The following is a 24,134-nucleotide window of genomic DNA, read 5'->3' as shown; positions in this document are numbered from 1 at the left end:
TCCAAAGATATTTCTAATATAGGCTTTGAACTTCCTGTGATCTTTTACTGGGAGATTTTCTTCCTTTATCCTCTTTTGTATTGATGACCATGTTTCTGTGTTTCTGTGTGTAACACATCTTTAAGCATCTTTTGCAGGACTAGATGAGTGGTGACAAATTCTTTCAATTTCTGTTTGCTGTGAAAGGTTTTTATTTCACCTTCATTCACAAATGAGAGCTTTGCAGGATATAATATTCTGGGATGGCAATTTTTTTCTCTTAGTACTTGGGCTCTATCTCGCCATTCCTTCCTAGCCTGTAGGGTTTCTAGTGAGAAGTCTGCTGTGAGTCTAATTGGAGATCCTCTGAGAGTAATCTGACGTTTCTCTCTTGCACATTTTAGAATATTTTCTTGCCGGCGCCGTGGCTCAATAGGCTAATCCTCCACCTTGCGGCGCCGGCACACCGGGTTCTAGTCCCGGTCGGGGCGCCGGATTCTGTCCCGGTTGCCCCTCTTCCAGGCCAGCTCTCTGCTATGGCCAGGGAGTGCAGTGGAGGATGGCCCAGGTGCTTGGGCCCTGCACCCCATGGGAGACCAGGAAAAGCACCTGGATCCTGGCTCCTGCCATCGGATCAGCGCGGTGCGCCGGCTGCAGCGGCGGCCATTGGAGGGTGAACCAACGGCAAAAGGAAGACCTTTCTCTCTCTGTCTCTCTCTCTCACTGTCCACTCTGCCTGTCAAAAAAAAAAAAAAAAAAAAAAAAGAATATTTTCTTTATGTTTCACTGTGGTAAGTTTGATTACAATGTGTCGTGGTGAGGATCTCTTTTGGTCATATTTATTGGGGGTTCCATGTGCTTCCTGTACTAGGATGTCTCTGTCCTTCTCCAAACCCGGGAAGTTTTCTGCTAGTATCTCACTAAAAAGGCCTTCTAATCCTTTCTCCCTCTGCATGCCTTCAGGAACTCCTAGAACCCGAATGTTGTGTTTTTTAATAGTATCCTGTAGATTCTCAACAATATTTTTTAGATTTCTAATTTCCTCTTCTTTTATTTGGTTTGACTGTATACTTTCCTATGCTCTGTCTTCTAAGTCCGATATTCTCTCTTCTGCCTCACTGATTCTGTCTTCAAGGCTCTCAAATGTGTTTATTTATTCTGTTGAATTATTCATTTCATTATGATTTCTCTTCAATATCTCAATTTCATGTTCTACTAAATTTCTCATTTCATTTTGATTCCTCCTTAAGATTTCATTTTCATGAGAGAGATTTTCTGTCCTGTCCTGTATGGACTTCTGTAGATCATGATTTGTTTTTGATAACTTCTAAATGTTCTTTTTTTTGACAATTAAAACATGGTTTATTTACTTGCTTAAAGCTTTCTTATTGTTCATAAGATGTTTCTTGTGGTTGATCCCAACTCTTGAGGTAGCTCTGTTTGGTTTTCTGTGCTTCAGACTTCTTAATTGCTGCCACTGCTGTTGGTTTGTTTTCTTTCAGGATCAAAGTGGGTACTTTCATATAAAATCTTCTCTGGCAATCCTTTCCTGGATTCGTTGCTTTGCATAATTGTACCTGCAATGGAACCAGCATCCCCAAATCACCAAGATAAATCCTCCTACTTCAACATTGCATGATCTTCTGATTCTACTAGTAAACAAAAAATGTCTGAGGCCAGCCACAGCAGATCCCAGTGAGCCGTATAATACTGAGTCCCATGCACAGAGAATGTTTTCCACATCTAAAATTCCTAGGAATTTAAAGACTTCCCCTTCCCGGGCTCGCTGGGCTCCAGCACGGCGGCCATGGGGACGTGTGGGCGCCAGCTGTCCACCCTGCCACCACCGAGGGTTCTAAATGTTCTTATAAATTTTTTTAATTCCATATCTTGCATTTTTTCTATCTCATCATCTTCATAATCTTGTCATGTTCATTTGGGAGCATCATGATGTCTTCCTTGTTCTTGTTTCCTCGATTTTTGCATTTGTTGTTTGGCATTGTGGAGATATTATTTGGTTTCTTCTTCTTCTTCTTCTTCTTCTTCTTCTTCTTCTTCTTCTTCTTCTTCTTCTTCTTCTTTTTCTTCCTCTTTCCTCTCTGTGGTGGCTTTTCTCGTTATACTATGACTCTAGATAAAGTGGACTGTCTGCTTTTGGTGAATCTCTAGAGGCTTGTGGTGGGTGCGGCCAGAGAGCTCTGTTCAGTTCTTCAGGGTTAAGGGTGTGCCAAAGGTGATATTATTTACTTTTAAAAATGTATTTTATTCATTTGAAAGACAGAGTTGGAGAGAGAAAGAGAGAGAGAGAGAGAGAGAGAGAGAGAGATCTTCCATACTCTGGTTCACTTCTCAAATGGGCATAATGGCCAGGGTTGGACCAGATTGAAGCCAGGAGCCAGGAGCTCCCTCCAGTCTCCCATTTGACCAAAGCACTTGGGCCATTCTCTGTTGCATTACCAGGCACAATAGCAGGGAGCTGGATCAAAAGTGGAACAGCTGGGACTCGAATTGGTGTCCATATGGGATGCAGGTGGTGTCTTAACCTATTGTGCCACAGCACTAGCTCCAACTCCCACCCCCCACTTCCCATCCACTTACTCACTCCCCAAATGCCCACGACAGCTAGGATTGGGTTGGGCCAAATCCAGGAGCTGGGAACACAATCCTAGGCTCCCATGTTTGTGGCAGGAACCCATGAACCCACTTGAGCCATTCACAGCTTCCTAGGGTTTTCATTAACAGGAAGCTGGAGTCAGGAGTAAGAGTCAGGTATTGAACTCAGGCACTCTAATATGAGACATGGGAATCCCAATTGTTAGGCCAAATGCCTGCCCCAGGAGTATAACTTTCATGAAACCTCATTATCAGGAAGTCATTTGTTCTCTACTTTGTCCTTCCCTTCTTTCTCCTTGCAGAGGTCTGGAACAGAAATAAGGTACCAGATTCAGCCTCAACCATTCAAGCAATGATCATACCCCGAAGCAGGTAGCACACTAAGATCAAAGGAACCTGGGTCCCCGGATGAAGCAGAACTCCCCCTCCACCCCAGACATCCACCCTAGCAGACTACTAAGTGAGAGAGAAATAAACTTGCTGGTAAGCCACTGTCTCTGTGGGGTGTCTTTAGCAGCCTGTACCCCAACAAGGAGGGAAAGAGGGTATTGAAGTTCCTAGTGTAATTCTGATTTGCTCAGAAGTGGCTAAGGCGCTAACAAAGGCTGAGACAACAAATATCTATTTTAAAAATTTTATTTATGTTTTACAACTTTCATGTATTTCATATATACAGACTTAGGAACACAGTGACACTTTCCACCCAACCCTCCCTCCCGTCCACACACGCTCCATCCCTTCTTCCCGCTCCCTCTCCCATTCCCACTCTTAATTTTTACAAAGATCTACTTTCAGGTTATTTAATGATCATAAGGTTAACACTACATTAAGTGAAGAGTTCAACAGATAGTATTAAGAAAAAAAAACACTGTTCTTCAATAGAAGAGACAAGGGCTGTAAATAATCACTGAATCTCAAAATGTCAATTTCACTCCAATACATTACATTTTAGGTACTCTATTAGTTACCACAGATAAGGGAAAACATATAAAATGTGTCTTTTTGTGACTGGCTTATTTCACAAGTATAATGGTTTCCATTTGCATCCATTTTGTTGCAAAAGACAGGATTTCATATTTTTTTTACAGATGAGTAGTACTCCATAGTGTACATATACACCATAATTTCTTTATCCAGTCAGCAGATGATGAACATCTGGGTTGATTCCATATCTTAGCTCTTGTGAATTGAACTGCTATAAACATGAGTGTACAGATCACTCTTTTATATGCTGATTTCTTTTGGTTTGGGTAAATTCTCAGGAATGGGATGGCTGGATCTTATGGTAGGTCTATATTCAGATTTCTGTGGTATCTCCATATGTTTTCCACAGTGGCTGGACCAGTTTACATTCCCACCAACAGTGGATTATGGTACCTTTTTCTCACCAGCATTTGTTGTTTGCTGAATTCTGTGAGAGAGCCATTCTAACTGGGGTGAGGTGGAATCTCATTGTGGTTTTGATTTGCATTTCCCTGATGGCAAATATCTATCTTTAATGATATAGTTGAATGAGGCCTGAGCTGGCAGACAGCAAGATAAGCAATTATATACAGCCTTGTCTCAAGAGAGATAGGGAAAGCCCTTTGAAAGTTATAAACTCCCTGGGTGGGCACTGTGGTTAATCTGCCACTTGGGACACCCATATCCCATGTAGGAATACTGGGATTGAGTTCCACCTTGTTTTTAGATCTAGGTTAATGTGCTTGGGAGGCAGATGATGGCCTCAAGTACTTGGGTTCCCTCCACCTAATATGTGACAGACCTAGATGGAGATTCTGGCTCCTTACTCGGGCCTGCCCCAGCTCTGACTGTTGAGAGCATTTGTGGACTGAAAGAGCAGAAGGAATATCTCTGTCTCCCCACCCCCTTCTCTCTGTGTGTCTCTCTTTGCCTTTCAAATAAATAAATATTTTTAAGAAAAAGAAAATTATAAGCTTCTACCTGGATCTGGGAGCCAAGTTCGCTGAGAGCAGGATCAGAGCCAGCAACCCCCTGAATGTCTTGTTTGCAGTTCATCCTGCAAGCCATGTCAAGCGGACTTCAGCAATCCTTCCAAATCAACACTTCCCTGACTGGCTCCACTGAGTCATTTTGTGTTAAATATGTTTGCAAATGAGAAAATTCTCTACAAAACCCCTCTGCTTCTTGAAGAGGTTTAATCTACTAATTAGAAGACCTGTTTTGCTGAACACAATAATTTGGCCAGGGAGCAAATTTGAAAGTCACAGCAGAGACAAAATGAATTTCTCTGAGAATTAAAGGGTCAAAGAATTTGTAGGAGACTCTGGGAGGAGAAGTAAAGAGCAGCAAGGTTGGAGGCTTGGGAGGTAGATGGGGTTGGAAAAGGCCCCTGGTGGCAGAAGCAGAGAGAGTCCTCTGGGGAAGAGTTTGCAGGGGGGATTTCTAAATGACCTATTGTGAGCTCCATGGTATAAATTGTGTCTCTTCTGTAAATTCTGCTTTGTTCACCAAAGCCTCATATGAGAGGGTGTGGAGGATATGAGCTTGGATCAGAGGATGAGGGGAAAGCTAACATCTGGACTGCACGTGGCATCTGAAGTCAGAAGAAACAACAGCAAGGCAGAGCCAGTGCCAATGATTGAAAAACCCCATAGAATCTCAAGTACCTTCCTCTATTCTATAATTTCAAATTTTTGTCTACTACGCTTATGTAACCTAAGAACTACTAGTCACCTAGTAAGCAATTACAGAGTTCCATTTCTGAAATAAGAATTTTTTATGAAAATTCAGAAATGGAGCACCTTCTCCTAGCTGGAGATGAGGTGGATTCTATGGAAGGCAACATAGGGAAATTGTATTTGGACTGGTTTTTTTTTTTTTTTTTTTGACAGGCAGAGTGGACAGTGAGAGAGAGAGCGACAGAGAGAAAGGTCTTCCTTTGCCGTTGGTTCACCCTCCAATGGCCGCCGCGGCCGGCGCACTGCGGCCAGCGCGCCACGCTGATCTGAAGGCAGGAGCCAGGCGCTTCTCCTGGTCTCCCATGGGATGCAGGGCCCAAGCACTTGGGCCATCCTCCACTGCACTCCCGGGCCATAGCAGAGAGCTGGCCTGGAAGAGGGGCAACCGGGACAGAATCCGGCGCCCCGACCGGGACTAGAACCCGGTGTGCCAGCGCTGCTAGGCGGAGGATTAGCCTATTGAGCCGTTGCGCTGGCCTGGACTGGGGTCTTGAGGAGTGGGCAGGTTCTGCTGGTTTTGCAGAAGAAAGGAATGGCATCAATGGTTTGGCCAAAGTCAGAGCATACTTTTTTTCTCCTGACTGAATATATACCAGTATCCACTGTGTGCCAGTCATAGTAAGTCTCAGAGACATGAAGATAAGTTTGGCTTCCTATGCTTCTGTTGTCGTAGCCTCCAGTTTTCCTCTGCATTCCATTACTGGTTTGTCATGTTTATCAGGTTGTTCTTGACCACATTTCTGTGTAGCTAGTTTTTCCTTCTTGAATTACTTGTGTGTGTGTGTGATGCTTCTTAAACTCCTCAAGTATACTGCTTTCCATTTATTCCAGCACATTTTAACCTGCTATTAATGACCATGTCCCTAATTTATTGAGGTCAATTGGATTTTGGTTTTCTATATACTTGGCAAGTCCATCTGCTTGGGGTCATATGTATTATTTATGAAGACACATTTTATTTCTTTTTTTTAAAAGTTTTTATTTAGGCCGGCGCCGCGGCTCACTAGGCTAATCCTCCGCCTAGCGGCGCCGGCACACCGGGTTCTAGTCCCGGTCGGGGTGCCGGATTCTGTCCCGGTTGCCCCTCTTCCAGGCCAGCCCTCTGCTGTGGCCAGGGAGTGCAGTGGAGGATGGCCCAGGTGCTTGGGCCCTGCACCCCATGGGAGACCAGGAAAAGCACCTGGCTCCTGGCTCCTGCCATCGGATCAGCGTGCTGCGCCGGCCGCAGCGCGCCGACCGCGGCGGCCATTGGAGGGTGAACCAACGGCAAAGGAAGACCTTTCTCTCTGTCTCTCTCTCTCACTGTCCACTCTGCCTGTCCAAAAAAAAAAAAAAAAAGTTTTTATTTAATGAGTGCACTTTTTCATAGATACAACTTTAGGAATATAGTAGTTCTTTCCCCCATACCCACCCTGCCTCCCCCCAACTCTCATCCCACCTCTCTTTCCCTCTCCCATCTCCTTCTTCATATGGTTCATTTTTAGTTTGATTTTATATACAGAGGACCAACTCCATGTTTGGCATTTATTTCAACAGTTTACACCCATGCACACACACAACATATAGAGCACAGTTTGGGAACAAAATTTGCAGTCAATTCTCATAGTACAACTCATTAGGGATGGAGGTCCTACATGGGAGTAAGTGCACAGTGACTTCTGTTGTTCCTTTAACAATTAACACTCTTATTTGTGACGTCAGTGACCACCCAAGGCTCTTGCCATGGGCTGCCAAGGCCAGCCTTTTATGACCATAGATCCATCGGTATTTGGACATGGCCATAAGCAAAGTGGATGTTCTCTCCTCCCTTCAGAGAAGAGTACATCCTTCCTTTCTTTCCACTGAGGTCTCACAGAGATCCTCCGTGTAGGATATTTTTTGCCACAGAGTCTTGGCTTTCCATGCCTGAATGCTCTCACAGTCCTTTCAGCCAGAGCAGGAAGCCTTAAGGGTTGATCCTGAGGTCAGAGTGTTATTTACAATGAATGTCATTCTAGGAGTCTGCTATGTGGACTGATTCCCATATTGGACTTTCCTTCCCATTTTTTTAAAATATTTACTTATTTATTTGAACGTCGGAGCTACAGAGAGAGAGAGAGAGAGAGAGAGAGGTCTCCCATCCGCTGGTTCACTCATTTGGCTGCAACAGCCAGAGGTGTGCTAATCTGAAGCCAGGAGCCAGGAGCCTCTTCCAGTCTCCCACATGGGTGCAAGGGCCTAAGGACTTGGGCCATCTTCTACTGCTTTCCCAGGCCACAGCAGAGAGCTGGATTGGAAGTGGAGCAGCCGGGACTGGAACCAGCACCCATATGGGATACCAGCACTGCAGGCAGCGGCTTTACCCACTACACCATAGCGCCAGCCTCGACACATTTTCTTTCCAATATTCAGACCCACATCCCAATATCCTTCTAAACCAATATGTAGTGAAGTTTGCAAGTGAGACAAAAATATGGCCCCAGCATTCCTAGGTTACAAAAACCTAATAGAATTGATTGACCACAGTTTAGTCAATGAAAGTTGCAATGACATCTCTAAGATGACAGTCATACTTGTCATTAGCAGATAGCTGAGCACCTACCACAAGTACAAACAGTAGGCATGATGCACTGGCTCCTGTTCTTCAGACTTTTAGACTAGAAGAGGAGGCAAATAGACAATGCACACATTTCTTTTGGCAGAAGACTTTTCTGTCCATATTACCAATGTCCTAACCTCTCAGTGGCTACCTTCAGAAGAGAGAAGGAGGAATTCATTAGATTGATCAGAGCCCAGGAAAAAAGGGGGAAAATCACTTCTTTTTCTGAGCTCATATAGTACTTCTGATACCAAATGTATGGGCCTCATCCACACCAATGAATTCTCTAGTTCTTTGCAGACACCAACTGGGTATTCCATAATTCAGTTCAGTTCTGACACTATCCACCTGGAGTTAGCATCAGATTCCACAAGTTAAGGGCTCAGACCCATGAGAATGTCTGTGCTTCAGACTGCCAATTACAATCTGAATTTCCTGTGCTTCTGACTGGCTGGCTTTAAATCAAGAGTTCCCATGATACCCTCTCTCCCTTGGGGTGTGAAAATTGCAGAATTAGGGAGACACTTTACTTATGCTGACCACCTAATTATAAAGGATACAGTTCAGGAACAGTTAAATGGGAGAGTTGCAAAACCTAAGTATTGGGTCTGTCCAGGTGTACCACCCTCCTAGCACCTTGATATAATCACCAGCTAAGCTCTCTGAATTCTATCCTTTAGGGTTTTGATGGAGGCTTCACTGAGGAGGCATGATGACCTCATTGGCGATTGCTGATCAGCTCAACCTTCAGCTCCTCTCCCTATCCCAGAGGAGGAAGGGTGAGGCTGAAAGTTTTAAACCTTCTAATTCCAAGATTGATTCCTCCAGTAACCAGCTCACTCCACATTCTTAGAGGTTTTGCATGAATCAACTCAATAACATAAATTCAAGTGGGTTAAAAAGGCCTTGTTGTGAATACTGAAAGATGCTCCTGAGATGGGTGTTTGACCCAGTGGTTAGATGCAGCTTGGGATATCCACAGCCCATAGCTGAGTGCCTGGGTTTGAGTCTGGGATCCCTCCCTCCCAGCTTCCTGCTAATGACTTAAGTACCAGCTCCCTGCAAACCATTTGGGAGACCCAGACTTCAGTCTCTCCCCGCTCTGGTTGTTGCAGGCACTTGGGGAGTGAACCAGCGGATAAGTTTGCTCTCTCTTCTCTCTGCCTTTCAAATAAAATAAATAAATAACCAAACAAACAAAAAACATGCTTCTTTCACCTTTATCACTCCTGAGCTGTTTTGAGAGCCAGGAACAAAAACTGAATATAATAAAGATATTCCTATAGCTTAAGAAGTTTCCAGGGTTTTTGGCAATGTAGTCAGAGCAAGAGAGGAAGACTAGAATATTTATTTCTTACTGTGCCACAGTGTCACATCAGGACATTAATTATTTTACCTTTTTTTTACTAGCAGTTGAGGGCACTTTGTGTTGAAAGGCCATTCCTCTTTTCCTGTTGAGTGGGCAGTCTCCATTGCACACTTGGATGGATGAAGCAGGTCTGCTTTGCAGATCTCATCATCATCTCTCTTTCTGCAGGCCTGAGCACACTGGTCCTAAAATTTATGGGGACGCGAGAGAGCAGGGAATTAGGAGCCTTCACTTAAACCTTAAACCTAGGTCATGTGATTGAATTCAGTCTTTTGGCAAAGCGCTGCTCTAGACATTATGGTGTGCCAGCTCAGCTATGAATAAAGTGATTCTTTAGTTTCTATACCAATGTCTTGCTTATGTCTGGTTCCCTTGGGAACCTCACTGAGAGGAGAGAGGCTCAGGATTTGGCTATTTCTGGTCTTCCATTGCAGCAGACTGCATTGTTGATCACAATGTTTTGTATGTTTTCTGCCCTTCCCAAGGGAAGAAGGATACATCCCTACCCCACTGACTTCAGACTTCACTTGTTCTAGCCAAGAATATGTGAACATGTCTACCATGTACAGTTCCAGGCAGAGGGATTAGGAGCCAGTGTGTTACTTACCATTATTGCTGTTCCTCTTCTATAACAGACCAACAATAGATTGCTCTCTCTACCTGGTCCTGGTGTGAAGACAATCTTGAGTGTAGCTGTTGTAGAATCCCCAAACCTGAGTCGGTTCCCTGGCGCTCAGCCAATCACTGACACTGAGATGGTGGAAGAAAGTAGGTATTTATTTTTGCAAGGTGCAGAGTAAGAAGCATGAGGAGCTGTCACTTAACAGACTCCTCAAGTGGTTAAAGGTAAGAAATCTTGTAGACTGAAGTTGGGGTTGAGAGATGCAAGTTCAGCTTGTGCAGGTCTCTGGTGCACACAGTGCTCAAGGGTTTCTTTCATTGGTCAGTGATAGGACAGCCATGTTCTTTTGGGAATTTTCTGTGATGGCAAAGTGAGCTTTGATCAGTTTGAAGGCTACACGCAGGTGGTTGTTAATTTTTGCTCAAGGTCTGGGGTTGCTGTACAAAAAAAAAAAAAAAAAGCCTCAAGATGTTTGGCCTATGAGTTAAGACACCTGCTTCCCACAACAGGATGCCTGGGTTCGGTCCAATACCCAGCTCCAGATCCTAACGCAGACCCTGGGATCAGTGGTGATGGCTCAAGTAATTGGGTTCCTGCTACACACATGAGAGACTAGCATTGAGTTCTCTACTCCTGCAGTCATCTGGGGGGAAGAACCAGCAGATGGGAGCTCTCATCCTCCCTGTCTTTCTTTAAATTTATCCCCCTGCTTCTCAAATTAAAAACAACCCTCAAGACCAGCTCTGACAAGATATCATCTATCGAGGGAATGAATGAGTGCGTGAATCTTGATCTGAGACCTCAGTTGGGGCTGGGAGGACCTATCGTACCACTTAGCAAAAGGCTGATTTGCATCACCAACGCAGGGTAAGGAAATGGTAAGCTAAGGGATGGAGGCTGAGAGGCTGTGGGAACCTGGGGCCTGGCCTTATCTAGTATCTAATCAAAGGCCTTGGGGTGGGGCTTGGTTCCATGGCCAAGCTGTCCTGCCATGGGAACGTCTGGGAGTTTGAGAAATAGAACTGTAAGCACCTTGCGTCCACTTGTCACCACAGCCTAACCTAGCTGATCCTGACCGTGTTGCCTTCTGTGCTCAGCACCACTCTGTCCTCCCAACATCTATCCTCCCTTCGTGGCTCCTCAGAGCACCTGAGTTCGGCGTAGGTATCACCCAGTTCTACAAGGCCATGTGTCTGGGGATAAGGAGTCCAGTTCCCCGTCCCAGGGGGAAATAATAATTTACACCGTTCATGACAGTGCCTTACTCCTTGTTGGCGATAGGTTTTCATACGGGCATATGAGGCTAAGGAAAGTCTGCCCCAGGGCTCCTGAGAAAGGTTTTTGTTTTGTTTTGTTTTGTTTTTGCTGACAAAAAGAGGCACATGTGAGGAAACAGTCTCTCTGCTTCTGTAGGATGTTTTTTGTGTGTATTTAAAAAAAAATCATGGAATATGTGTATCACTATGTAGGTATATATATGTGTGTACCACTATGTGGATTTCAAATTTTTTTTTTTTTTTTGACAGGCAGAGTGGACAGTGAGAGAGAGAGACAGAGAGAAAGGTCTTCCTTTGCCGTTGGTTCACCCTCCAATGGCCGCCGCGGCCGGCGCGCTGCGGCTGGCGCACCGCGCTGATCCGATGGCAGGAGCCAGGAGCCAGGTGCTTTTCCTGGTCTCCCATGGGGTGCAGGGCCCAAGCACCTGGGCCATCCTCCACTGCACTCCCGGGCCACAGCAGAGGGCTGGCCTGGGAGAGGGGCAACCGGGACAGAATCCGGCGCCCCAACCGGGACTAGAACCCGGTGTGCCAGCGCCGCAAGGCAGAGGATTAGCCTAGTCAGCCGCGGCGCCAGCCTTCAAAATTTTTAGCACCAAAATGAACTTAACATTTAAATTACCATGATAATTTACCACAATTTAATTTCCAGGAGCTTTTTGAGGTACCCTCGCATATGTCAGCTAGAAGTGTGGCAGTCATTTCGTGACTATGAAGGGACCATGAAGGATGTCAGAGTGAGAAGATGGCAAAACATCTGTGTCCTTGATCATGCTACTGAGCTGTTTAAATGAACTAGCCTATTGCTGGCCTGCCCCCCGCTTCCTTGTGACATGTGAGGTGATACGTTTTCCTTACTGCTGAAGGGAGTTGAATCTAGAATGTAGGGGGAAAGAATGAGTTCAGTTTTAGGGACAATGAGGTGATGATGAGACAGTATCCTTTTATATTGCTGAAGTTTAGGAGACATCAGAGTTGATCTTTTAAAATTAATTAATTAGTTTATTTATTTGAGAGGCAAACAGAGACAGAGAGATAAGAGATCTCCCATCTGCTAGTTCATTCCCCAAATGCATGCAAAATCCCAGGTAGGGTTGGGCTGAAGCTGGGAACCAGAAACTCAATCCAAGTCTCTGGACATGGGTGGCAAGAACCCAATTACCTGAGCCATTACCGATGTCTCCCAGGGTCTGCATTAGCAGAAATTGGAGTCAAGAGCCTGAACTGGGTATTGAATGCGAGCACTCTTAATATGGGATGCAAGAATCTTAACCAATGTCTTTTTTTAAGACTTATTTATTTGAAAGGTAGAGTTACAGAGAGAGAGAGGGAGAGAGAGAGAGAGAGAGAAAAATATCTTCCACCTGCTGGTTCACTCTCCAAGCAGTTGCAATGGCCAAAACTGGGCTGATCTGAAGCCAGGAGCCAGGAGCTTCTTCCAGGTCTCCCATGTGGGTGCAGGGTCCCAAGCACTTGGAGCATCCTCCACTGCTTTCCGGCCATAGCAGGGAGCTGGATTGGAAGAGGAGCAGCCAGGACAGGAACTGGTGCCGATATGGGCTACCGGTGCTGCAGGCGGAGGCTTAATCTACTATGCCACAGTGCCAGTGCCTACTATTGTCTTAACTGCTAGGCTAAATGCCCACCTCAGGATTACATCTGAATTTAGAATCATCCATGGAAAAATACCACATGAAGTAACACATCTTAGAAAATTGTCCTATACCATCGCTGGCGCCGTGGCTCACTAGGCTAATCCTCCACCTTGCGGCGTCGGCACACCGGGTTCTAGTCCCGGTCGGGGCGCCGGATTCTGTCCCGGTTGCCCCTCTTCCAGGCCAGCTCTCTGCTGTGGCCCGGGAGTGCAGTGGAGGATGGCCCAAGTGCTTGGGCCCTGCACCCCATGGGAGACCAGGATAAGTACCTGGCTCCTGCCATCGGATCAGCGCGGTGCGGCAGCCATTGGAGGGTGAACCAACGGCAAAAGGAAGACCTTTCTCTCTGTCTCTCTCACTGTCCACTCTGCCTGTCAAAAAAAAAAAAAAAAATTGTCCTATACCTAGGGAAGCCTCTGTGCTTAAGGAATGTTGGTGACATTAAAAAACAAAAAACAAAACAAAAACAAACAAACAAAAAAAAACAGAAAAAAAAAAAACCACCACTGCACACACGCAGGTGTAGTCATTTTCTAACTGGATATACTACTGTCCCACAGCCCCATCCTAGGAAGGGGAGATCACAGAGGTGGCAGCAACCTGCTAGTGAGCAAACGCGGAGAGAGGAAGGAAGCTACCACAACATCCACATCCTCAGACCTGCTAGCCTCGAGCCCGAGTTTTGTGGATTCTGGTAGCCATCTGCATGTGACTTTCCAGTCTAGCGCGGCAGCTTTGAAAAGGGGCTAGAACTGACTTCTAAATTTACTGCTACTTACACGAGAATACTTCAAAAAGTTCATAGAAAATGTGTGTTATGAAAAACCAAGCATGAATCTCAAACTTTTTGCACCAAAATAGATTTACCTTTAAAAATTTTTTTTATGTGAAGGCAGAGAGACAGAGACAGAGACAGAGAGACAGAGAGAGAAAGAGATCCTCCATTTGCTTGTTCCCTCCCCCAAATACCTGCAATGGCCAGGGCTGGGTTGGTGGAAGCCCAGAGCCTGGAACTCAGTCGTGGTCTCCCCTGTGGGTGGCAGGGACACAGCACTTGAGCCATCATCTGCTGCCTACCAAGGTGCACATTAGGAGAAAGCTGGAACCCAGGCAGCTCTCACACGGGATGCAGGTGTCTCAAGTGGCTTTTGACCACTGCACTAAATGCCTGCTCCAAATCAACTTATCTTTTAATCCCTTTTCCACACATTTTTGTTCTAACAATCCATGATTCTGCTCATCTTATACACGTGGTTGAACAATGGGGAAGCCAGCAAAGCCTGTGAGTTCAGGCTCTTCTTGGCCCCTTCCTGTAGCATTCCTTCCTCAGAGGCACAGGGCAGGAAGAGGGGGTCTGATGATCTACTATCAGGCCAGGTGAAGCATGTTGTAGACTCTCGGATGAAAACTGGATCCGTTCACCCAGTGCACAGTAAGCCAAGCACTGACACCAGGGTTAGAAGAAAACAGGTGTTTATCTTACAGTGGTGCAGCACAAGCAGTCAGACAGCTGTTGGTCCTAGTGCTGGGAATCCTGTGGCTTATACTTAGAAGACCTGGAGCACTGGGTCAACAAAATAAATACTATAGAAAACCAGGGAAATGGCCAGTGTAGAAGGTAGCATCTCTTCTGCCCAAGTGGATCTGCAGTTAGAAGACAGCCTTGAAAAGTACTAATCCACAGGGCACTAGGTTATTGTAAAATACATAGGGTGTGTGTGTGTGTGTGTGTGATATTTTGCAACACAAAAGACCTTATTGAGAATTGCCCGGAAAAGAATTAGTGTTTGAAATTCTTTGTAGGTAGAACTTTTCCCAGGGTGCATCTTAGTGGTAAATTCATATTCTTGCGAAATATTTACAAGTGACTCCTATACCTTCCATGAGACACCTTACACTGTTACTAATTTGTCATTACTGAGTTTTGTCTTGCTTCCCTAAGCCAAAAGGGGTGGGGGTGGGGGTGGGGGTGGGGAGAAGGCGCATTTTAATGAGCTGGAAGAGCAAATGCAGTCCTCAAAGATGGCTAACTTCATTCTTGCAGTTATTTGGAAAGGAAAACCTGGCTTCCAACACTGTTGTTTGCAGGCAGGATTTGCAACCAGCGAGGACAGAGGACAGGGTTTCAAGATGACTCAGTTGTGTGGCCTGGGGGAATGAGGCAGGGAGGAAGGGAGAAGGGTCCTAGAGTCTTTCTTCCAGGTTCTGAAAGCCTAGAGCAGCTGCAAAGTAGGAGGGGGTGTCCTGGGCAAGAAAGACCTTGAGAAACGCACCTGCGAATGATCTGAAGGGGTGGCGGCTAACACTCAACTTGCCCCTGCCTCCCACAGGGCTTCAGGCTAGGATCTGAGCAGAGAGATCTTTCTCCTTCCAAGGCCAGGGCCCAACTGGGGGCCCAGCCCTGTGACCTTGGTCTCCTCTGGGACGACCCTGAGGTCCTGCGCGGGGTTCTGCGGGCGGCTACCCGTGCCGCGGTCACCAAGCGCGCTACTCGTCCACCTTTGGGGAGCATCCGCGGCCCACTGCGCAGAGGCCGGCAGGCTCGGACACCCTCTCCGACCCCACGGGGCCGCCGCCCCACTCTTGCCCGCAGCACCTCGCCCACCTCGGTCTCGGGCAGCCCAGGGATGCCATTCCCCGGCCTCGCCATCGCTCGGGCTCCCGGGGGCCGCGAGCCCCGCCCGGCTCCCCTCCTCCGGCCGCCGCAGGCCCCCGGCCCACCGCCCCTCCCGGCCGCCGCCCGCCGCCCGCCGGGCCGCCTCTGCAGCTGGCCGCGCCGGCCCGTGCCCGCCGCCGCTCGCTGATTGGCTGGCCCGGGCCGGCGGCGGCGCGGAGTGGCCGGGCCGATTCGCTGGGTCAGGGCTGCAGAGGCGCCTGGCGCACCGGCGGGAGCGAAGCCGCTGCGCGCCCGCCCTGCAGAGAGAGCGGCCCGGGGCGCCGAGGGGTCCGCGCCGCGCGGGGCGCCGCCGCCCTGGCCGCCATGTGCTCCCAGCTGTGGTTCCTGACGGACCGGCGCATCCGCGAGGACTACCCGCAGGTGCAGATCCTGCGCGCCCTCAGGCAGCGCTGCTCCGAGCAGGACGTGCGCTTCCGGGCGGTGCTCATGGACCAGATCGCAGTCACCGTCGTCGGCGGCCACCTCGGTGAGCGAGGCGGGCCCCGGGAGGGCGGGGAGGCGCGCCGGGGTCCCCGCGAGCCGGCCGGGTGGGCGCGCTCACCCCGGCCTCCCGCAGCCGAGTCTCCTTGGGGCCCCGCACACCGGCCGCCCTCCCCCTTGGAGACCTCTCGGGCTTTGAGAAAGCTCCTAACCTTGATAGCTTCGTTTGCCTACCGCCGTCCGCCCTGAGGCCGAGATGTGAGAACGCGATTTCGTTTACTTAGGGACTTTGTTTGCTGAAGACCGCAATTTCGTCCGAAGGCGCCCGGGTATCCCAGGAAAACCAAGCTGCCAACCCTAGTGTGTTCTACTTGCATGGATCCCTTGTCAGTTTAGACTGAGCTGTCAGAAACCCACCCTACACTTGCAAAATTGCGATTAAGATGAAGATTTGGAAAAGTTTTCCAGGAGTGTGAAAGCATCAGCAATGCGCTACAAACACGGGTATTTCTGAGCTGGGAGCCAGCATCCGGGGGAAACCTGAGCGGGACTGGCGGCCCCTCTGGGGTGTGAAGTGGCAGAGCAGATCTTGGATGGGTTTCCTTTAACTCCTCCTCCTCCCCCCCCCAAAGTGTTGTTTCCGGTTCCAGAAAAGCAGGTTCAGGTACAGTCTAGTCCCCCTGATCACTCCACTGCGGTGGCCAAGAGACTTTTTGGGTGAGACATGGTTATCATCTGTGACTGTGACCTCAAAAGGTTAAGTCTGTTTTTAGCTTTTCCTAATTATCCCATCTGCAAGCCCTTTCTGAGGGAAGAATCCCGATTTAGGAGCTTCCCATCGGATTCTCCTCTGCTCCTTCTGGGGATGTCCAGCCAGACTCAAGTCGGGTTAGCCCCAGTTCGAGGTTCTTCTTGGGATACTATTAATATTATTTCAACCACATTTAGTAAGATCAACTTATAATGTGTTACTTTGCTTTGGCCAGGAAGGGGATTCCAAATTCTGGACAGGTTACCTACAAGGGAGGTTTTGAGTGTGACCTGCTTCTAAGAGCTCCTTTCTCCATGCATGTTTTTGAACTCTTTGTATGTAGTGTCAGATCGTATGTCCTGTTGGAGAAATGTACAGCAGACATTAGGGGCCTTCCATTTCAGCTAAAGCAGCGTCCTCCAAACAGCAAGGGTACCTTCTTTCTATCCTTGATTTGCCAAAATCGGCACAGTCGGTTCAGGTGGAACCTGAAAAGGGACTCAGCATGCAGACCTGAATTCGCCCGGCTTGGCTGTTAGCAAGCATCTTGGCTTCACTTTGGGCAAGCCGCTTTACGTCTTTGAATCTTCGGTTTCTCATCTATAGAACTAAGGATTAAGATTCCTCTAGCTTGGAAATTCTGTGTTTCAATGCCACGTTTAAATTAGATCATCTGTTCTCTTTTACCGATCTAGATTAAGTACTTCAATATATGTATCTTTCCATGCCCAGGTTGAGTTCGTTTGCTTATTTATTTGACAGCTGGTATAGATGTCTTTTGAGATACAACGAACAAAATTCCACATCATGTCCCTGTTGTGCACCGTCACAGATTTTTTAAGAGTAGGAAGATGCTCGATCTGAAATCCCATTTTAAAAAACCAGTAGAGAAAAAGAGAAAATTAAATTCTAATACTGTGGGAGACCTCTAAACCCTTTTATTGAATGTCTGAAAATTCGGTGGAATTCATGTGTGAAAATGTCAATTTGCTCACGACTCGGGAGTTACTTTTTAAGTGCGAGAAAATCTACATAGCTGTTTGGTAACTGTTGATGGGGAAATTGAAGACAAGTACTTTCTGATGTGGCCTTTGGTTTTTGTCAGCACAGAAATCACAACCCATACAACAAACCCATTAGATCACCGCTTCTGCTTCCAGAACTGTCCAAGGTTTGTTTGAGGGAGAGGACTCATGAATGCACAGGAAAACGAGCTCCTTGAGACGACCGACTTCATTCAGTGCTGTAGTAGTATCAGCATAGTGCCTTGTACATAGTAGGCACTCAATCAATGCTTTTGAGTTAGTAACGATGCGAGCTATTTTCCCCAATTTCCTCTAAAACTATAGAAAACTTTCGGCAATTTGCTAAGCCAAAGTATTCCTCTGAAAAAAATTGCAGAATTCACTGGCATTGAAATATATAGTTATACTGATAGTGATGCAATTTCACATTTGAGAATTACAAAATGTGAGAGCTGGGGAGACTTTGAGATCATTCATTCCAACTTCTTCCTTTTGTAAACAAGAACTTGAGACGCAGAGAGCTTGGAGGGATTTCCTGAATGCCGGGCAGCTCATCAGCAGTTTAAGAACCGGCTCTCCTAATTCCCAGCCCGGTGATACGGGATGAGCAGGCTTCAGGGCAGCTGCAACTGATGGGACTTTTCTCAATCGATGTGGAATTCAAGCTGGACAATACCTTTGCGAAGGACTTTTATACTTTAGGAAATTAAATCCCGCCATTACAAAGCCTTCTTGCCTTCACTCCTTTCTGCTACTTCTTAAATTAGTGCAGGAGCATAATGAAGGAGTCTGTTTGGGCCAGGGATGGCCAGTGCCTCAGCCAATTGCTAAAATTCATCCCTGAGCTTTCCTCTCTGGGGGTCCAAATGCAGAGATTAAAATTTCAGATTCTGCTGGTGGCGCAGCTCACTAGGCTAATCCTCCGCCTTGTGGCGCCGGCACACCGGGTTCTAGTCCCGGTCGGGGTGCCGGATTCTGTCCCGGTTGCCCCTCTTCCAGGCCAGCTCTCTGCTGTGGCCCAGGAGTGCAGTGGAGGATGGCCCAAGTGCTTGGGCCCTGCACCCCATGGGAGACCAGGATAAGTACTTGGCTCCTGCCATCGGATCAGCGCGGTGCGCCAGCCGCAGCGCGCCAGCCGTCGCGGCCATTGGAGGGTGAACCAACGGCAAAAGGAAGACCTTTCTCTCTGTCTCTCTCTCTCTCACTGTCCACTCTGCCTGTCAAAAAAAAAAATTTTTTTTTTCAGATTCTATCTGGAAATAGGATTCAAACAATAGATGAAAAGCTTTGGATTGAAAGATTGCATTCAGACATGTAATCTGAAAGTGCTCTACAAACACAAGCTTTCATGATTTAAAAACATTTATTTATTTATTTGAAAGGCAGATACAGGAAGTGGCAGTGGGGGATGGAGGGGGAAAGAAAGATCTCCCATCTGCTAGTTTGCGCTCTAAATGTGCCTGCCACAGCTGGGGCCAGGCCAGGCCAAAGTCGGGAGCTGGGAAGTCAATCCAGGTCTCCCCCATGGATGGCAGGGACCTAAGTACTTGAGCCATCACCATTGCCTCCCACCGTGTGAGAGCAGGAAGCTAGAAGCAGGAGTGGAGGTGGGACTCCAGCTCAAGCACTCTCATGTGGGATGCAGACAAGCCAAGTGGCATCTTATCTGCTATGCCAAATGCTTCTTGCCCCTTGAGTATTATTTTTAACCCATGCCAAGCACAGGTTTGGGTGGGGAGATGGTTGGGAAGAGAGGAAAGACAGGTGCCTCAGGCAATTCTGTAGGAAGTGCGTGTAGCGTAATGAAATGCATGTCCCTTTCCGCCAGCGTAGCATTATGAAATGCATGTCTGTCTCTTTCCTTCTGAGACTGCAAGTTCTTCATTTGTTCACTCAGCAAATACTTATTGTTTTCGACCCTAGGGATAAGGTGTTGAATGTGACCCAAAGTCATTTAATAATACTGGCCGTAGCAAGATGCGTATGGTGCTTTTTCTGTGCCAGACTTAGGTCCAGGTTCTGTTTACAGGTCTCTGGGCGTGCACACACACTGGTCTCTGCGCAGGGAGTTAGAACCAATATGCAGTAATTCTGGCCTCATTTCCTCCATTCTACTCCATGCCTCGGGCTACACAGACTTCCCCATGGACCTCTGGGATTCCTGGTCTTGCACTGAAATTCCCTGAGGTGCCCATCTTGCCCCTCCTGCATGGTAAGCTTTTTTATTCATCCCTCAAGTCTAGCACAAGCCACTCATCTCCATAAGGTCCTGCTTAACACCCTCTGCCCCATCCCCAAGTAGCCAGCATCTTCTCTCTGCTGCCAAGTAGCGTCGTCCTTACCTTTTAAAGTAGCAGTCATCCTATTTTATATACGAGGTTTAGCTTCCCTATCCTCCTGAATAACTCTGGATTCTTCAAGCATAAACCCCATAACTGGCACACAGTGGACCTTGGGTTATGTTGTTTGGTTGACGAGTGAAGTGCCTGAAAGGCTGATGTGAAGCATATGTGACTTTTATGGTAATGAGTTTGTGTCTGGGAGCTTGTGATTGGCTGTGTAAATGTTTCCGTGATGAGCCATTCTATGAGGACAGTGAATAGCATAGATCTGTGCTGTTAACAAACACAGGGGCAGACACCGAGACAGTTGAAATGAGTCTGACCTGGAAGTGTGCTTGTGTTACAGTTTGTTTCTTAGGAGCAGAATGATTCAGCATTTCCTCTCTTAGAGCTACAGCCTTGATGGCTGTATGAGAATTTCTAGGTCAGAGTCTTGCTTTTTAAAAAAAATTTATTTATTTATTTGAGAGAAAAAGAGAGAGAGAGAAAGCTCCCGTTTTTCTGGTTCACTTGCCAAATGCCCACACAAGCCAGAGCTGAGCTGGAGCTGAAGCCAGGAGCCAGGAACACAATCCAGGTCTCCCACATGGGTGGCAGGAACCCAATCAGACGTGAGCCATCTTCATTGCTTCCTAGGCTCTGCATTTGCAGAAGGCTGGAGTCAGGAGCAGAGCTGGGTATCGAACGCAGGCACTGATACAGGATGTGAGTCCTAGCCTGGTTCTCAGCCACCAGGCCAAACACCCACCTTACCTCAGGTTCTTTAAATCAAGGTGTTCTGGGAGCCTTTTATTTGGTTCTTTGTAGTAATCAGGTGCGTGAAGTTCAGGGGCGAGCGTTTAGTGCACTGGTTGACACCACGTGGAACACCTGCATCCCATAGCAGACTGCCTGGTTTCAAGTCCCTACTCTGCTCCTGGTTTTGTCTTCCTGCTGATACATACCCTGGGAGGGAGCAGGTGGTTCAAGTAATTGGGTCTCTGACACCCCCTTAGAAGACCCAGTTGAGTTTCTGATTTCTGACTTCTGGCTTCACACTGGCCCAACCCCAGCTGATGCAGGCATTTTGGGAGTCAGAGGATGGGAGCTCTCTGTCTCGCTGTATTTTCTGCCTTTCTAATAAATAAATATTTAAAGGGGCTGAGGAAGGGAAATCCTGACTAGATTTGTCTGAGGCCGTGGTTTTCCCTAGTCTGGGAAAAGCAAGAGAAGGCCTCACAGAGAAATGGACTCTCGCCACCAAGAAAGGGTACCATGCCAACTTCAGTGCAGAGAGCTTGATCTTTAACCTCAGTTCCTGCTAAAGGCCTGTGCCCACGACCTCGTAATCCAAATGACAGCACCCAAGTGGAAGGAAAGAAAGGGCAAGACGTGGGTGGAAGCACATGGTATTTCCAAACCCACATGGGTGCCACAGGCAGATACTTTCCCTGTGGGTCCACTTTGGTGTCTGAGCGCTGAGCATGGGCTGGCTGTTTCGTTGATGTTCCCAGCAGCAGCTTCTAGGAGCACCTTGTGCACTGTGCTAGAACTAGTGGATTGCGGTGCTTTGTGGATTTCAAAGGCCAGCTCATAGATTTCTATGCCGGCTGTTGCTGTTACCATAATATTTCTACCAATTCTCTCAGGCTTGCCTGCTGGGAGGGGGGACAGTCACTACTCAGAGATGTCTGTGTGGTCCTCACCCACCCACACTTCCTAGTCACCTCCCCCGTAGCAGCTGGGAGTCCCTCGTACATCAATGCAAACCTCACCTCACTCCAGCCACTTTCCTGGCCGCCTCGTCTGCTGCCTTGAGAGACTTCATCAGTTAAGGATTTACGTTGTTTTAACACAAATCTACAGCATGACCCAAAGTTACTGATCTACTACTTCTATTTGCTTCTTCACTATGCAAAAGTAACTCAAAAGAGAAAGTGATAGATTTAAATTACTTTTTGTTGAGGAACTCACAGGAATACGCTTCTTCTTTCTTGCAACTCAATTAGTAATGCTTTAATGTCTTTTAATCTTCACAGCAATCCCATTCGTTTCATTCAACAAATATTTATTGAGCATTTATCCTGTGTCAGGCACCGTGCTAGACGCTAGAGATATAATGAAGAGTAAGGGCAGATGCATCTCTGTCCTCATTATTATAGATCTTATTAATTCATTGATTATACCAACAACAAATGTCTGTGGATTGCCTACTATGTGTAAGGTACTGTTCTAGGCACCAGAATAAAACAGGCAGGAATTTCTGCCTCTCAATGAAGTTACATTGTAGATAGGAGAGATGGAATAAAAACAAAATAAGTAAAATATATGGGGGTGTGTGATTCATGCAGTGGTTGAAGCCACCTGGGATGCCCATATTTCATATCAGAGACCTTAGGTTGAAGTCCCAGCTTTGCTGCTGACTCCAGCTTCCTGCTGATGAGCACCCTGGGCGGCGGCAGATGCTGACTCAAGTAGCTGGGTCCCTGCCACCCACATGGGAGACCCAGATTGAGTTTCTAACTCCCAGCTTTGGCTTGACTGATTGGAGAATGAACCATGGATGGAAGACCTGTTTGTTTATCTCTCTCCCTTTCTCTCTCTCTCTCCTTCCTTCTCTCCCTCTTCTCCCACTCCCTCTCCCTCCTTCCTTCTGTTTCCCTACCTTTCGAGTAAGTAAAATAAATAAATAAAAAGAATAAAATGTATGGCGTATTTGTGGAGAGAGCTAAAGAGGAAAAAAAGCAAGGAACAGGCTAGTTTCTGGAGGTGACAGAGGGACCTGTGATTGTCCATAGCTGATATTTGAGAAAATGCCGAGAGGAGGTGAGGAAGCAAGTCATTCAGATGTGTGGGAGTAGAGCAGTTCAGGCAGGAGGGATTGCAAGGAGGCCAGCATGGCAGAGCCCAGTGAGCTCAGAGTTGGGGTGGGGAGCAGCTACATAGGGCAGAGGGGTCATTGAAGGACTTTGGCTTTTACTCTGGCTGAGCTGGGAACCCACAGGAGACTGAGCAGAGGAGTGACATGATGTGTCCCATGGTTCCCAGGGTCCTTCTCCCTGCTATGTTGAGAACGACACCTGGAAGCAAGGATAGAGCAGGGAGATGGCTTAGCAGGTTGTTGCTACAATTCAGGTGAGAGGTGATTGTTGGACTAGGATGATTCTAGGGGAGGAGGAGGAAAGTGACCTGGTTTTGAAGACAAAATTTTCAGGATTTTCCCACTGGATCAGACATTGGATGTGTAGGAAAGACTAGTCAAGGAGGTCTCCAGTGTTTTTGGCTTGAGCAGCTGGAAGAATCAGATATGGCTTTGACTTTCATGGGAAGGTTGAGAGGAGAGTAGGTTTGGCAGGTGCTGAGTGTTAGGACTCACCTGGAGATGCCTGTAAGACACCCAGATAGAAGTAAGACAACTTACAGTAGAGGCTGGGGTTCCAGAGAAAGGCCTGGCCTGGAGATAGCAAAGTAGAAACCTCTCTATCCACTTCCCAGGGGAATGACTAGAGATAGAAAGGCGAGGGTCCAAGGGCTGAGCTCTGGGCTCCAGTGTGTAAGGAGAGGAGGAGGAACAGCTAAGAGGAGAGTGTGGTGTGCTGGAAGGCAAGTGGAGAAAGCAGCTCAAGGAGGATGATATTGGGTCTGGCATCGTGGCACAGCAGGGTAAACTACCTCCTGTGATGCCAGCATCGCATATGAACATGGGTTGGAGTCCTGGCTGCTCCACTTCAGATACAGCTTCCTGCCAATGCACCTGGGAAGACAGTAGAAGGTGGCCCAAGTGTCTAGGCTCCTACCACCCATTTGGGAGACCCCAAGGAAGTTTCTGGCTCCTGGCTTTGGTCGGGCCCAGACCTAGCTATTACAGCCATTTCAGATGTGAACTTGAAGATGGAAGATATTCCTCTCCCTCTCCTTCCTTCTCTGTCGCCTTTTGCCTTTCAGATAAATAAATCTTAAAAAATTAAAAACAATGATGATATGGTCAGATAGTGTCCAGTGTCGCTGGTAGACCAAGTAAGATGAGGAATGAGAATTGATTTAGCCATAGGAGTTTAGCAGGTCTTAATAACAGCAATTTCCGTGAAGTGATGGGAAACAGTCCATATACACAGTCTTTGGCATTTCATTGAAAAGGAAAGATG

General features: G+C 47.2%; 1 protein-coding gene and 1 pseudogene across 4 annotated transcripts in view; one reads left to right on the top strand and one right to left on the bottom strand.

Annotated features, from left to right (window-relative positions):
* Positions 1 to 1,443: 1,443 nt before the first annotated feature.
* LOC103350287 (cytochrome c oxidase assembly protein COX20, mitochondrial pseudogene) lies at positions 1,444 to 1,788 on the bottom strand (annotated as a pseudogene).
* Positions 1,789 to 15,632: 13,844 nt separating this feature from the next.
* RIMKLA (ribosomal modification protein rimK like family member A) overlaps positions 15,633 to 24,134 on the top strand; it is a 44,107-nt gene continuing 35,605 nt past the window's right edge. Inside the window, exon 1 of one of the 4 annotated variants that reach the window (XM_008265465.4) lies at positions 15,633 to 15,938. In XM_008265465.4, coding sequence (XP_008263687.1) covers positions 15,776 to 15,938 — 163 coding nt within the window. In that variant the 5' untranslated portion in view covers positions 15,633 to 15,775. Of the gene's footprint in view, positions 15,939 to 16,423; positions 16,557 to 19,770; positions 19,881 to 24,134 lie in introns of those variants that run through there. The other 3 variants (XM_089300857.1, XM_089300858.1, XM_089300856.1) reach the window with 3 other exon arrangements.

The sequence above is a fragment of the Oryctolagus cuniculus genome, chromosome 7 (genome assembly GCF_051225735.1).
Source record: "Oryctolagus cuniculus isolate XC-2025 breed Fujian yellow rabbit chromosome 7, ASM5122573v1, whole genome shotgun sequence".
In the NCBI taxonomy this organism is placed as follows: domain Eukaryota; kingdom Metazoa; phylum Chordata; class Mammalia; order Lagomorpha; family Leporidae; genus Oryctolagus; species Oryctolagus cuniculus.
This window is presented reverse-complemented; position numbering and strand designations above follow the sequence as displayed.